The following is a 14,233-nucleotide window of genomic DNA, read 5'->3' as shown; positions in this document are numbered from 1 at the left end:
AAAGTAAAAATGACAAAAGCAGTTGTATGATTTTTATTTCTTTAAAGTTTTAGGTGGCTAAAAAGTGATTCTAAAATTTTATTGAGATTTTTAATATTACGTGTGACATATTTTTACTATAACTTACAATAGTATTAGAAAGTGTCTACCAGCCCTGGCTGGTGTAGCTCAGTGGATTGAGCGCAGGCCTGCGAACCAGACGGTCGTGGTTCGATTCCCAGTCAGGGCACATGCCTGGGTTGCAGGCCAGCTTCTGGCAGGGGTCAGTTCCCTGCAGGGGATGCACCAGAAGCAACCATACATTGAAGTTTCCTTCCTCTCTAAAGATAAATAAATAAAATTAAAAAAAAAAAAAAAGAAAGTGTCTACCAATTGGAAAGCATGGAAAGAACTTACCACTTTCTACTATATGCCATATTGTTTAATCACAAGTCAGTCTTTTAAAACTAAAATCTAACTCACTACTTCTGTTGCATCCACTTACTGAAATAAAACATATATGGTTAAGAATATGTTAGAACCACCTAATTTATATTAGTATCCTAGACTATTCTTATAAACAAACTTCTTTGTGTATCTCAGTAGAAAACTACCTGTCTTTGTAAATATTCTCAAATCGTGGATCATGCTATTATGTAAACTATTTTAGAGAAGGGGAATGTGGGGGACCTTTGCCCACAGAGCCCCCCATCCGCTGCAGATGAGAATAAGTCTACCAAGACATCTACTTGGGGAGGAAAGGTGGCCGATCTCTCAAAGGAGAAGTGCGAGGGGCCTTTCACTCAATGGGCTTTTATCGGGTTCAGTTTGCACAGGAATACAGGTAAAGCTCATCAAGTCATTGTCAGTCAGTAAGGATCAAACAATAGATAACATACAAAGAACTATGAGGGCCTGTTCTGAGTCAGGGTCTGTTAGCTAAAGGGCTAAAAAACTTTGAGAAACAAACTGTTTGCCTGCTCAGACCCTTATCATTTAATCGAGAGCATTCTTAGCAAATCAGGTTTCCCAGGATTTTTTGTATTCTTTCTTAGGCCTGATTGCCCCTAGGAACCTCCCCTTTCCAGCACAGGACTGCATCACCCTCTGTCATTGTTTCAGGCTTAAGTCAGGCAGGGGAAGTAAGGCAGCCAAGAGATGAGGAGACTTCTCACAAACAGAATGAGGACTCAGGCTATGTCAAAGCTGAGGGGTGGGAGTCCATCGCCTCCTTTTTCTATAGCCCCCCAAGTCCTTCCCTGGGGCCTCCCTGTGATCATACCTGCCTTAGGTCATCCCTCCTTGAGGAATCTTACCCGTCATTGGCTAACTGGTCAGGCTTAGGGCCAAGCAGGGTGATGAAAAGTGGGCAAAGGCGGTGCCCCTGCCAGGGAGATAAGTTTTGACTCCTTAGTGGCTTATGGTCCCAAGGTCTCTCACTCAGCCTTAGCCATGTGGGGTTACAGCTTCTGAAACCAGGCAAAATGGTTCCCAACAGGGGAGATAATGGCAAAAAGGAAGAGAAAGAGAAGTGTTTGCCTTGCAAGAAAGTGTATATAGTTAAAAATACACAAATTTATTGAAATTGGTATGTTACAGTTTACTTTGAGACAAATTTCAGCAATTTCTTTACATTTTAGATATAAATGTATTGGTACGTATTTAAAAGAGTTTACCTGGAGAAATTTTCTCTATAAAAATATATATAAAAACCTAAACAGCAGATAAAACTTCCCGTACCTAGCATGCTGAATGAATATTTGCTGAATAGGTGGAAACCGCCCGCATCCCAGCAAGAACCCCCCAGATAAAACTGTGTTTGCTAGGATAACAGAAGTGTTGTTTCTTTATTAAATTGTTCATTCCAGTGTTCATTTATATAGCAAAGTCTACTACAGTTATAATACATTTTAAGAAATTGTTCTTCACACAGTTTTCGTCTTTAGCTATCAGGTAAATTAGATTATTTAGGAAGCGTTCTTTGGTGACTGATGAAGGATATCTGATGAATTTGCTGTGTGGTTTTCTATTTAGTGCTTGAAGGAATGTCTGCAGTGCTAGGAGGAATTGAACAATCTCTTAAATTGTTCATAAGTCTTTTCCAGAATATAAATTAACAAAGATGAAGAATGACGTGTGGTTTTCACACTAGCAAGAACTCTTCTTATCTCAAGACTGATATATCTATAACTGTTATTCAGTACTCTGGCTAAGCAATACGTTATACTGTTATTAGGAATATAAAATTGATACTAAGAAGTACTTTTCAAAAAGCAGGTGGCATTTTCTTTTTCCCTATATCTATGTACCTAGAGAATATACTGTCCTGGAAAAACACATTAATGAAAATTAAATGTACTTTGTGACAAATATATAAATCAGTTTTGTGAATAGATTTCTATCTTCAATGATTTCTTTGAACTCTTGGTTCAAAATTTGACCAGTAAATTGAAACATGCTGTTGTTTTTAGAATCAAATAATGTGTAAAAACGAATGTAGATAGTAATGAATAATACAGATGCCTACTATTTTAGTTTTTGTTAACAAAACTCCTTTCATTGTATCCCTTGTATGTTTTGACAGTTCAGAACATTGTTAAATCCTCTTTGTTGGACTGGAATCTGTCCCAGGACACTGCAAGCTTCATAAAAACAGGGACCTGTGTGCCATCTTTAGCAGATAATGTGCCTGACATGTGGGGGAGTGCTCAGAACATAATGGAACATAGGAATATTTGCTTTTGCACCTTCGTGCTATTTCTGTTTTCTGAGTTGGTCTGAACATATTGGTAAATTTCTATCATAAGTTTGTCTATATGATAGTTCCTCAAATACTCAAAGACTTAGAGAATATGCTCTAATTCCTTCACTCAAATATTAGAAACTTAGTAAGTTAGTTTATCCTGGCGTTTGTTAAGCCATCAGACATTGCCATTGTTTAACTGTTTTTGGCTCATAAAAATGACAGTTTTGTATGATTCAGCCTAATATTTTAACTCTGGGTCTATTAAAAACAGTTGGGAATATGTCAAAATAGAGAGGGTCAAAGGTGGGTTATGACAGGGTAGTTGAGAAAAGGTGTATCTGTTTGTAACTTACATGAGCTAAACGTTGATCAATTAATTACATAACATTACTTGTGTGCACTCTTTATTGTTTTGAAAGACACGCATGTTGGTCTGTTGCCCCCTTTTTTGGCTTCCCAGTATCTAAACTCTTCCTCATTATCTCCTGTGTCAGGCACATTCCATCACAGATTCCTTTGGTGGTAGGAGCATGCTCTTGCTTTGGCCCAGGCTTCGAAATCGGAAACCAGTAACTGGAACAAAAAAGAACTGTACTGAATCCATTCTTGGGATGGTTTGTGTCATCGGTGGTAGTGCCATCAGTCCAAGGCCAATGGCAGCAGTTCTGGCCCTTGCTGTACACAGTGTCAATGGTGCCAGCTGGAAGACCTGGTGGTGGCACTGGATCTGTTCTCCGTAACTTCAGGCATCTTGGCTTCACACCCTTCCAGCCTGGTGCTCTAGTCCCCCCATGTTCTTCTGTAGGTTCCTTTCCTGCGTAGCTGAGCCAAAGTTGTCTTCTGCTGTCTGCAACAAAGAGCCAGTGTTTTCTTGGCATTTTAACGATCAGTTGCTTAGCCTTCTGCATTACCACAGAAGAGAGAAGAAAGATCATTTGGTGGCACTGACTTGCAGCGAAGGGGTTTTGTAGGTTGTAGTTTGCTCATATGTATGTGCTGGTCTATGCTCAGGTGAATACTCAAGGGGACCCTGTATGGTTTTCTGGAGTTTCGCTCTGTGCAGGTCTCACTTCTCCGTTACTCTGCCCTGTGAGCTCCAGGTGCCTTGGTCTTTCCTACTCTCAGGTCTTTCCTGAGCCCAGGGAGGTGACTGGGCTCCATCTGGGTTTCTCCTCCTTGAGCAGGGGCCTAGACACTCAGGGAGAGCACTGACCTTCAGTGCTCTGCGTGTACTGTGTCCTGCAAATCACTGTTTCATATACTTTGTCCTCTTATTGGTTGTTTCAGATGGAATGGCAAATCTGATTCCTATTATTCCATCTTGGTCAGAAGCAAAGTTTCTGGTTTTAGATGTGAAGGTTACAAATCAGGTAGTCCTTCTTTGTACACATGGACACCACTGGTATAATCAGTGGAAGTCAGCATCTTATCAGCCAAACAGTCATTTTATTAAATGTTTCTCTTTGAAATTATTGCTTTTGTGCATTTTACCTGAAGTTTGAAATCATTGCAGATTTATCTGTGAAAAATATATTGACCATGCACATGGCATTTTGCTCTTTTTTAAAAAAATATGTCATGCCCTGGCTGGTGTAGCTCAGTGGATTGAGCGCGGGCCTGCGAACCAGAGGATCGAGGTTCGATTCCCAGTCAGGGCACATGCCTGGGTTGTAGTCCAGTTCCCTGCAGGCCAACTCCCAGCAGGGGACGCACAAACGGCAACCATACATTGATGTTTCTCTCCCTCTCCTTCCCCTCTAAAGATAAATAAATAAATTAAAAAAATATGTCTCAAAAGAATGTCCATGAAGTAATCTTCATTATAAGATACTTTGTTATTTTTTGAATTGCTATTTTTATAAAGACAGCCATATGTTACAGTTACATTTTTGTGTTTCTTATTTACTTTAGAGGCTGCAAAGCAGACATTTCGAGAGAGAGGCATCTTGGCAGGAGAAAGCAGAAGTTTTAAGCCTCATTTGACCTTCATGAAATTGTCCAAAGTACCATGGCTCCGGAAGATGGTGAGTGGACACTTTGCGAGTCTTGTCTTGCTGACTACGTGAGCCTTAAGCATGGTCGGGGGCATGAGTGACATTCGTAGTGCTTTTTGATACCCTACTTACTATTGCTCCTGGGTCCAGTTCCCAAGGGTGCTGACTGAGCTGGCTCATGAACCTCCATGGGGGCTGTTCCACCGATTCCCTCCTTTGCCACTGTGGCTATTACCTGTGTATTCCGACCAACACTGACTGCTGCTTTGTCTGTTGCCACATCTGCTGTGTCCCTCAAAGAGCCTTGAGGTAGTGCCAGGGTTTTATTTCCTGCTTTCTTTGCTACTGGTTGTTTGCAGCTTGCTGCAAAGCATACTTCCTCTACTGCCCTGCGCACACTGGTGCTGCCTACTGCAGCAGGTTCCTGAGGTAGGACCAGTCTTTTAATCCTCTTTCATGTGGGTCTTTTAAGGTTTCGGAAAGACAACCTTGCTCTGTCAGTGGCTGTCTCCACTGGGGGCTCAGAGCAAGTGTTCCTGAGACTGGGCAAGAGGGTAACTGTGGGGAACCCTGTCCTTAAACATACTTCTCCCTTAGGATGGTCAACAGTGACGCAAGCCAAGGTACCTGTATCTTGACTTCCCCCTCTTTCAGGATGACTTTTTGCCTTTCCAAGCCACCCCCTCTCCTTCAGAGGCTGGGGTAACTTTTGACTTCCTTCTGGATTCCTGAGTGTTTCTCCTGGAATCTTAAGGGCACCCTTCATTGTTTTTCCCATACAGCCTAGGGGGTTTCTCGTCAGTTAAGACATCTGCTGACCTGCTCTGATACACCAGAGCTGTGGAGGCGGCCATGCAGATTAATATCGCTCCTGCTCTCCATGGCCCTCGGCTGCAGTTAAGACTGATTTGCAGCTCTATAAATGAAGGTCATGTTTATTAGTAAGTAGATCTGTTTTCTAAATTTGGCACATTTTGTATTTATTGTCTCTGTGCTCAGAAAGTCTTTAAAACATGTGGTTAAGTGATTGACCATCCTGTGGTTATCAGTTTTCTATGAACTATTGTAAAATTCTTCTAAAAAAGAGAGCTTGCATGTGGGGTTTTTTTGGTGCTAACTATGCCTCACATTCAATAATAATTATATTAGGTGCCATTCTAGAATATTTAGATGAAAATAATTTGTCTAAGTAATAGATTTTGAAATTTGGAATGATAACAACTGATACAACTTGTGGACTGACATTTTACTTTTTCACTCATTATCTTTCTTATTTTGCCTTCAAATGGATTGTCCTCATAGTTAATCACAGAATGACAAAGTGGTGAAGGTAATAATCCACATTTCAAAATGTTTCTTTGTCTTTATGATATTAACTTTGAAATTATATCACGCAAGGACATTTGTCAAAGGAATATTTAGACAACTGTAGAATCTCAATTTCAGTATTTCAGACTGAACTGAAGTGATTCCTTGCAGTTAATTTTGCATGGTCTGCTCACGTACTTTACAGAAAGGGACGGGAGACTTGGGAAGGTTAAGCAGCAGAAATGAGATCAGGTTCTCCCCAGTGGCAGAGCCCTGTGTGGGATCCATCTTGTCTCATTCCCCGCCTCATATTCCTCCCTCCCACTGGCCACTCCCAGTTTATCCCAATTAATATCTACATGTGAGGAGTAACCTGGTCCAAACCATATGAATTTAGCAAATCTTTATGAAGTGCCTACTGTGTGCCAGACACTGGGTGCTGGGCCTAGAGTTGGGACCAAAATGGAAGCAGTCCCTGCTTGTGTGGTATATAAACTCTAGATCAGATTGGGTTTTGTTTAGGTTAGAATGTTTAATCATTGGAAGATGATTTATGACCTTACTGTTTTTCAGAAAGCCAAATGGGATTTTTTTCAATTTATGGAATGATTTTGTTTCCTACTATGATGTTCAGTGTTTCTCAGTGCTTAAGATAGTATCATATTTTGCCGTGTATAATGCTCACCCATGCTTTTGGTCATAAAAGAATTAAAAACATTTATATAGATGTAGAATTAGTACTACCCATGTATAATGTGCATACTTATTTTTCTCCAAAAAATTTGGGCAATAGGTGCACAGTACACATGGCAGAATACCTTATTTTGCCCAGCACACAGGTGCACGGCAATGTATCTTAAACTTTGGGATTCTTGAGTCACCTGGGCTGCTTGGTGAAGCTGCAGAATTTTCACCCTCTAACTTCAGATCTGGAGTTAGATGGACCAAAAGATCTTGGCTTTTGATGTTTAATAAGTCCCATGGGTGATGCTGATCCAGATGACCTGCAGAGTAGCACAGTAAGCCGCCATTTAATGTCATTAGTAGGTTCTTGGAACTTTGGTGGAAAGAGGTATAATGAAACCAATTTTACCCTGGCACAAGCATGAGTTAAGTTCCTGGGGCATCTCATCAACATCATAAAGAAATGTGGTTATTGGAAGATGTGCTGTATATGCTGAGACCCGGAGATTAAGTAAATGTGCAGCATTTTCCTTCTGCAGCAAATCACTGGTTCCACTGTAAAAGTTAAAGGCGATATGAAAGGTGACATGCATGAAAGTAGGTTTTTATTGTGCTTTGTCATTTGGAAAGCAGCTTATTTGAAAGTATGTGGCTCCTAGGTCTTCTTAACTTTTTTTACATTTCCCACTGTTTGTTTTCCTATCTCAGCACTAATTCCCTCCTGGGTTTTCATTCTGGTCCACTCATTTACAAAGGAGTGGCCACTGTTAAAATCAGGAGTGGAATATATTGCTAGCATTGTTTGGTTTAGATTTATAATGAAATAAAAGGAGAGAGAGAGAGAGAAATATGTGAAATAATAGGTTTCTTTTCACTCAAATATTAGGAAGTTTGTCTCATTTCAAGAACTTTTTTTACTTCAAAAGTTATTTTAGTTATAAAAGTATTAGGTAAATATATGCTCACTGCATAAACAATGCAAATACATATAATCATCTAACTTTTCCTTATTACCACCCTGACATCCCTTTCTTTCAATATGATTTCCCTCTATAAGTTACCACTACAAGTATAGCCTCCTGACCTTTCCCTACACATTGAGAATATACATAGGTACATATACATGCATGTAGCTTCTTTAAAACAGAAATAAATATACTGTTGACCTGTGAACAATGTGGGTTTGAATTGTGCAGGACCATTTATCACAGATTTAAAAAAAAATAAACTCTATAAATGTGTTTTTCATGATTTTCTTAATAACATTTTCTTTAGCCTCCTTTATTGTAAAAATATTGTTTATATACATACAACATACAAAATGTGTTAATTGGCCATTTATGTTATTGATAAGGCTTCTAACCAAGAGCAGGCTATCAGTAGTTGAGTTTCGTGGGTGCCAGCGTTCCACGGAGGGGTTGGCTGTGCGCCGGGAGGGTTGGCACACCTAGTTCCTGCGTTGTTCAGGGCCAACTGAATATTATATCGATGGGTCATCACTTATTTTCCCTTTGATGAATAATCATGTGATTTCTGTTTCTTTGCTACCATAGAGAATTATTGAAGTAAATATCCGTGTCAATTTTTCCTTGGGTACATATGCCAATATTTCAAAGAAGCAGTTCCTTGAAGTGGCATTCCAAGGTCAAAGGGTAGTATCCTTTTTCACTTTTCAAACCACTGCAAGTTGCCCTTTAAAGTAATGGTGCCAGGCTATACTTTCAGCTGCAGTGTTTGAGAGGAATATTCATGAGGATAAACTTGAGGTAGAAAGACCACCAAAGATTATGATGGTGGCTTATAAATTGGTATGGCCCTTTAAACTGTAATTAAAAAATTCCCAGCAAAAAATTGAAATACTTATTGTTTTAACTAACAAATACATACTTCTGAAATTATCCCAATGAAATATTTTAATGAGATATAATTGACATATAACATTGCGTAAGTTTAAAGTATACAACATAATAATTTAATATATGTATATATTGTAAAATGATTACGTCAATAAAAGTAGTTAACACATGCATCACCATTATCATTTTTTTATGGTGAGAACTTTTAAGACAGCCTCCCTTACTCTCCAATATACAGCACAGTGGTATTAACTGTAGTGATTATGCTGTACACTGCACTCCCAGGACTTACTTATTTTATAACTAATAAACAATTTAAAAGAAGAAATTCTTTATGAATAAAGATGTTTACTGAAACATTACCTATAATAGGGAAAATTAGATAGCTTCCATAACAACTGGGGAATATTTAAGTCAATTATGATAAATCATATCAATGATTAAGAAGCTATAAAAATAGATACTTATAAGAACTGTATAATAGCTTAAAAAGGTAAGTAAAATGTAGAATATATACTATATTTAAAGTTGTATAAAAATAGTTTCCTTGGGTTTGTCTCGAACACATCTTGATGTGTGTCAGTGTATTTCGTGGGTTCCCACAATCACTCTTTAGCTCAAGAATTCTGTGGTAAATCAGTGAGTAGAGCTGACCTTAATGTCACCTAGAGTACATGCGTGGTGAATTCCTGACATACTCAGGATTGCTGTCTTGGTCGGTTGGGCATTTGCTAGGGTTCTGAGGACGAGTGGAGCCTTGGTGGGCTGAGGATAGAAGGAGGTGACGATGGGCGAGATAGATGCCCCATGACACTCCAGGGTGCGGGGAAGCCACTAGATGCAGACACTCGGAGGTTTTCCGTTGTCTTTGAGGAGCGTGCCCTTAGTTTCTGGTATGGGTGGTGGTGCGTAGTGAGCTAATGATGTCTGCGACAAAGACACTCTGTTTTGAAGGTTGGTGCCTGTAAGTGTGCTCCTTGTATTTTGCTTTGACCCGCTGGGAGTTTGTCTGGAAATCATTTTGTGTAGTAAGTCGGTAACTGGCGCACTCCTGGGATACTGGTGGTGCCGTTGTCAGGGCAGACAGGTAAAAAAGGGCACCCTGGGTAGAGGGGTGCTCTAGATTCCTAGAGGCAAATTCTGAGATAGTAAGATAGGTGATCCATTCATTATTATCTACAGGACATGTAATCGATTATTCTGTAGTAGTACAATTGATTTTTTTCACTGTATAATGTGCTGTTTTTTAGCAATCCAAAGAGCCAGTATCCATGCCAACATAACAAAAAAGGATTGAAAGTTGGAGCCATACTTGGTTTGTTCCTGAGGGTTAAACATGGTGTTGCCCTAGAAGATGAGGGCAGTTGTCTGGTGCAGGGATGGCACCCCCTCCCCTGGGGTGGTCGTAGAGAGCCGTGCGAGGATTTCCCAGGCTGTTCAGTGCCGGCTGCAGGAGTCGCTGGGCTTCTGGGGCACCGCCCACTTGAACACATGTAATGATACCATTCAGGAGAAGTAATCAAAGGCCCAGTGGGCCAACCAAAAGCTCTGCAGGTTGTGTTCAGAAGTTTGAAAATATAGAAACTCTACTTTAGATTTCCTGTTAGGGAATATCCACTGTTATGCATGGTATTCTGGTTCCCCGGCCAGAGCACTGAGTTATAACTTACGTTCTGGGAAACATAAGACTTTCATGGCAGTTATGTNCCCCTGGGGTGGTCGTAGAGAGCCGTGCGAGGATTTCCCAGGCTGTTCAGTGCCGGCTGCAGGAGTCGCTGGGCTTCTGGGGCACCGCCCACTTGGACACATGTAATGATACCATTCAGGAGAAGTAATCAAAGGCCCAGTGGGCCAACCAAAAGCTCTGCAGGTTGTGTTCAGAAGTTTGAAAATATAGAAACTCGACTTTAGATTTCCTGTTAGGGAATATCCACTGTTATGCATGGTATTCTGGTTCCCCGGCCAGAGCACTGAGTTATAACTTACGTTCTGGGAAACATAAGACTTTCATGGCAGTTATGTATGTGTTTTTAACCTCTAGAGGTATTTAGTCTATGTGTTGCTTTTCTTTGTTCTTAGTTTAACAAAATACTAATGGGATATATCACATAAGAATATTGAACGTAGTTGTGTATCTTACAGCTATTTTGCTTATCCTTGTACTTTCAGAGTTGTAATTGCTTCATCAAATGAATGAAGCCTTACAAAATCTTTTTAAATTATTATATCTCTGACATAGTAACTAAAATTCAAGTTATTTGTCCAGTGTTCTTAGAATATTTTTTCACATAGTCTGCTCCATGTTTAGCCCCATGCTTTTCATAGGCCATTCGTTGGGACTTAATGTTCTTGTTGCATGGCCTTGTATTTCTGTGACCGGAGCGTTGCAGAAACTGGTTGCTGACACTTGGTGGCAGAAGAAGACCAGTTTCAAATGAAACAAGCGTCTTAATGCAGATCTAGATGTCTCAAGAAATAAATGTGACCTTTTCAAGGATGGAACCCTTGTTTTTAAGCATAAACCATTTTCTTGGATTTTTAGATATCTTTTCTGATTTATGACTCTTTGAAATTACTAACATGGCACTTAAACTATCACAGTTACGGTTTATGAACTGGCACTTCTTTGTAGCAGCTTTTCACAGAGTCAGACAGTTAGAGAACTCTAAAATGAAAGGAATGATCCCTTTTGAAACTCCTACTGTTGCTACTACTGTCGCTGAGAGTGGTTTGTTTCGAGGGCAGAATTTGCTCTGCACAGAGCGAGGGCGGAGGGGTGGCTATTGGACCAGATGATGAGGTTGAGAGGATGTGAGTTGTAGGGCCGTCATCAGTACGAATAGCAGTGGGGAGTGGAAAAGGAGAGTGTATGGAGGAAACTTCTGTTCTGGAGGCAGCCCAGTCCCTGAATTGTTTGGTGACTGAATATACAGGACCAAGATGATAAAGAAATTCTACGCTAGGTTGGCTGAATTCCAGCCTGCCACATCCTTCCCCAACCAGGACCCTCTACTGCCTCTTTGTCTCCTACTGCCATCACGTACTCTGATACATCTATCAGATAGCGCATTTTCTCGGGAAACTGTTAACCAGCCTGCTACAATTTGGCTGCCACTCATTTTCCTGGCTCTGCATGTTAATCAGCCTTTATAAGCCATTTTTAAACTCAGGAGTACTAGACTCCTTCGATAAGGAAGAGTCTAGTACTAGTAGATTTGAAGGGGCGTGGTCTTCTTGTTTTAGCCCTTATGGTTGCCCTAGAAAAATCTCAGAACCTGTCTTAACCTCTGTTTACTCATAGTGAGCTTGGTCTCAGTGACTCTTGACTCCCATGCTGTTCTGAAATGTCTTTAAGGTTACCATTTTCACCAAATAGGCTAATTTGGCTTTTCAGAGATATATATATATTTTTTAAATTACAGACTGGCTTTCTCATACACAGGGAAGGAGAATGACAAAAAGAAGAATAGGTCTCTGTGTACTGATAAGAATATAGTGGCGCTTTATATTGGGATCTTTTCACCTCTGCTCGTGGAAAAAAAGATCACAAACTTCATCTTTAGTGAAACTAGGAGATAGATCTGTAAACAGCAATTATGTGTGAGCATGTCAGGCAGCAATGGGAACCAGCAGGGCTTGCGTGAGCGTTTGTTGTAGGGTGTGGAAGACTATTGGTGACAGGCGTCAGTGATCATCAGCAAACTTTCCCTCCCAGAGGGTGAGGGCTCCACTGTAAGAAGGCACAGAAAGCAGGAAAGGGGTCTCAGAGGAGAAGAATCTCAGGAAGCACCACCTTCAGAAGGGGTGGGGAATACCTCCAGGTGCCCTGAGGATGCCCAGGGCTGGCGCTAGTGAGGCAGAGCTGGCTGCCTTTCACAGGGGCCCGTTGTGTTAAGAAAGTCAACCCTCCACAGTAGCAAAAGAGGGGGAAGCCTTGAGCAGAGAAGCCTGGAGGACAGTCTGCCAATTCCTGAAGCCTGTCCCTGAGAGAAGGCACTATAGATGCCCTTGGGATCAGTGAGCCTGTTGTATTCCAGACAAAAGCTTGTAAAAGGGTTCTTCAGACAAGATAAGGCAGATTGTTTCAGTAACCTACTCCGGAGTTTCTCAATAGCCAGTGACTTACACTTTTCACTTGGTTTGAGTCTCCTTTTGTGTTATCATGTGCCCGGAGATCTCAGGTTGTGTTGTGGAATTTTCCTTAGATTGTTCCTATTTAAAAATCAGCAAATAAATCATGATACATCTCTTACTGTTTTTGTGGGTTTTTTTTTTTTTAACTAAAAATTCAGAGAAAACTGCTGGGAAATGGAATAAAAATTTCTTTGGAGGTTTCTAAGTGCCATTAGCCAACTGTCATCTATTGTATGTCCAAGTTTTGTTTATATAAGTGACTTCACTTATGTTTCTAATGTGCACTTCAACTTCATGCTGCTGTGTTACCCATCTCAATTTATTGTAAGAAACTAAATAAGTTTACTATTATTTAATAATTGGAATAATATCCACAGAGGCAAACTGTTCATTTGAAACCTTTTAGTACTATACATCTTGAAACATTGAAACATGAGAAATAAGTACCCAGAAAGCTGAATTATTTTAAGAGCGAATTCTAGGAATTGACTGATGTCAGAAGAACAAATGACTCCCAGTTAACTCTGATTCTGTTGGAGGTTTTGAAAACTTTATCCTAGAAGAAAAGATATAATCAGCCCTGACTAGTGTGGCTCAGTGGGTTGGGCATTGTCTCATGAAATGAAAAGATGTAGTTAACTTAACATTAAATCTGGACCAAGTGGACTGGATGTTTAAAGTAAGCATTTTCATTGGCATTTCCTGCAATTCTTCTCTCAGAACATCTCTCAGGTTTTTATGTGAAATAAGAATTCTGTGACTAAATGAATGTTAGCAATGATGGGTTAAATAAAGTTAATCTGTTTTTTTTTTCAAGACTGCTTAGGATTTCTGACATGCTAATATTTACTGTGAATCTCAAGAGTGTAGAGCAACGATAGTTTGTTTTATTCTTTGGTTCATGAACATGGGTCATCTGTGCCTCTGTTCCATAGTGTCTTTGCTCAAGACCGTGGCTGAGCAACTTCCATCCAGCACCTTGTTGCTCTTGGTAGGAGGAAAAGAGAGATGGCGAATCACAAGCTGATTCTTTTTTAAAAAAAATTAATTTTTATTGTTTTTCCCCCACTACCATTTAGTACCCTTATATACCCTTCCCCCCACAAGCTGATTCTTAAAGCTTCTGCTAGGCAAGGACACATCACTCCTGCTCACATCTTGTCACAGAAAGTCCCATGGTCCCTTCTGAGGTCAACAGAGCAGGACGTGTATGGTCCACTTGCAGAAAGGGCCACCACAGGAGGGGCAGCGAATCTTTTGAACACTTACATAGTTTAACTAAGGATTGTTTCTTAAGTGTACTTGACCTGCCAGTCCTTTTTTTCATTGATCATCTTGTAGCATTAGTGTTTGGCAGAACATGGTTTAGGAAAAGTTGATTTTTATAATTCAGGCTTAAGTGGGTTTTTTTTGCTTCAAACATTCAGATTCAGTGGACATATTTAGTTATTTTCTAGCATTCATATCCACAGACAAAATTTTGATTTAAGTATAATTTAAGGAACAGAGTTTTAGAACTGGTATTAAATGAT

At 40.1% G+C, this 14,233-nt stretch overlaps 1 protein-coding gene across 5 annotated transcripts in view; it reads left to right on the top strand.

Moving 5' to 3' along the window:
- AKAP7 (A-kinase anchoring protein 7) overlaps positions 1 to 14,233 on the top strand; it is a 106,373-nt gene that overhangs the window by 38,130 nt on the left and 54,010 nt on the right. For all 5 annotated transcript variants that reach the window (XM_037045736.1, XM_037045738.1, XM_037045734.1 and 2 more), the window contains exon 6: positions 4,637 to 4,749. In XM_037045736.1, coding sequence (XP_036901631.1) covers positions 4,637 to 4,749 — 113 coding nt within the window. The remainder of the gene's footprint in view (positions 1 to 4,636; positions 4,750 to 14,233) is intronic.

The sequence above is a fragment of the Sturnira hondurensis genome, unplaced genomic scaffold (genome assembly GCF_014824575.4).
Source record: "Sturnira hondurensis isolate 20B ecotype Veracruz unplaced genomic scaffold, ASM1482457v3 Scaffold0004474, whole genome shotgun sequence".
NCBI lineage: Eukaryota > Metazoa > Chordata > Mammalia > Chiroptera > Phyllostomidae > Sturnira > Sturnira hondurensis.
This window is presented reverse-complemented; position numbering and strand designations above follow the sequence as displayed.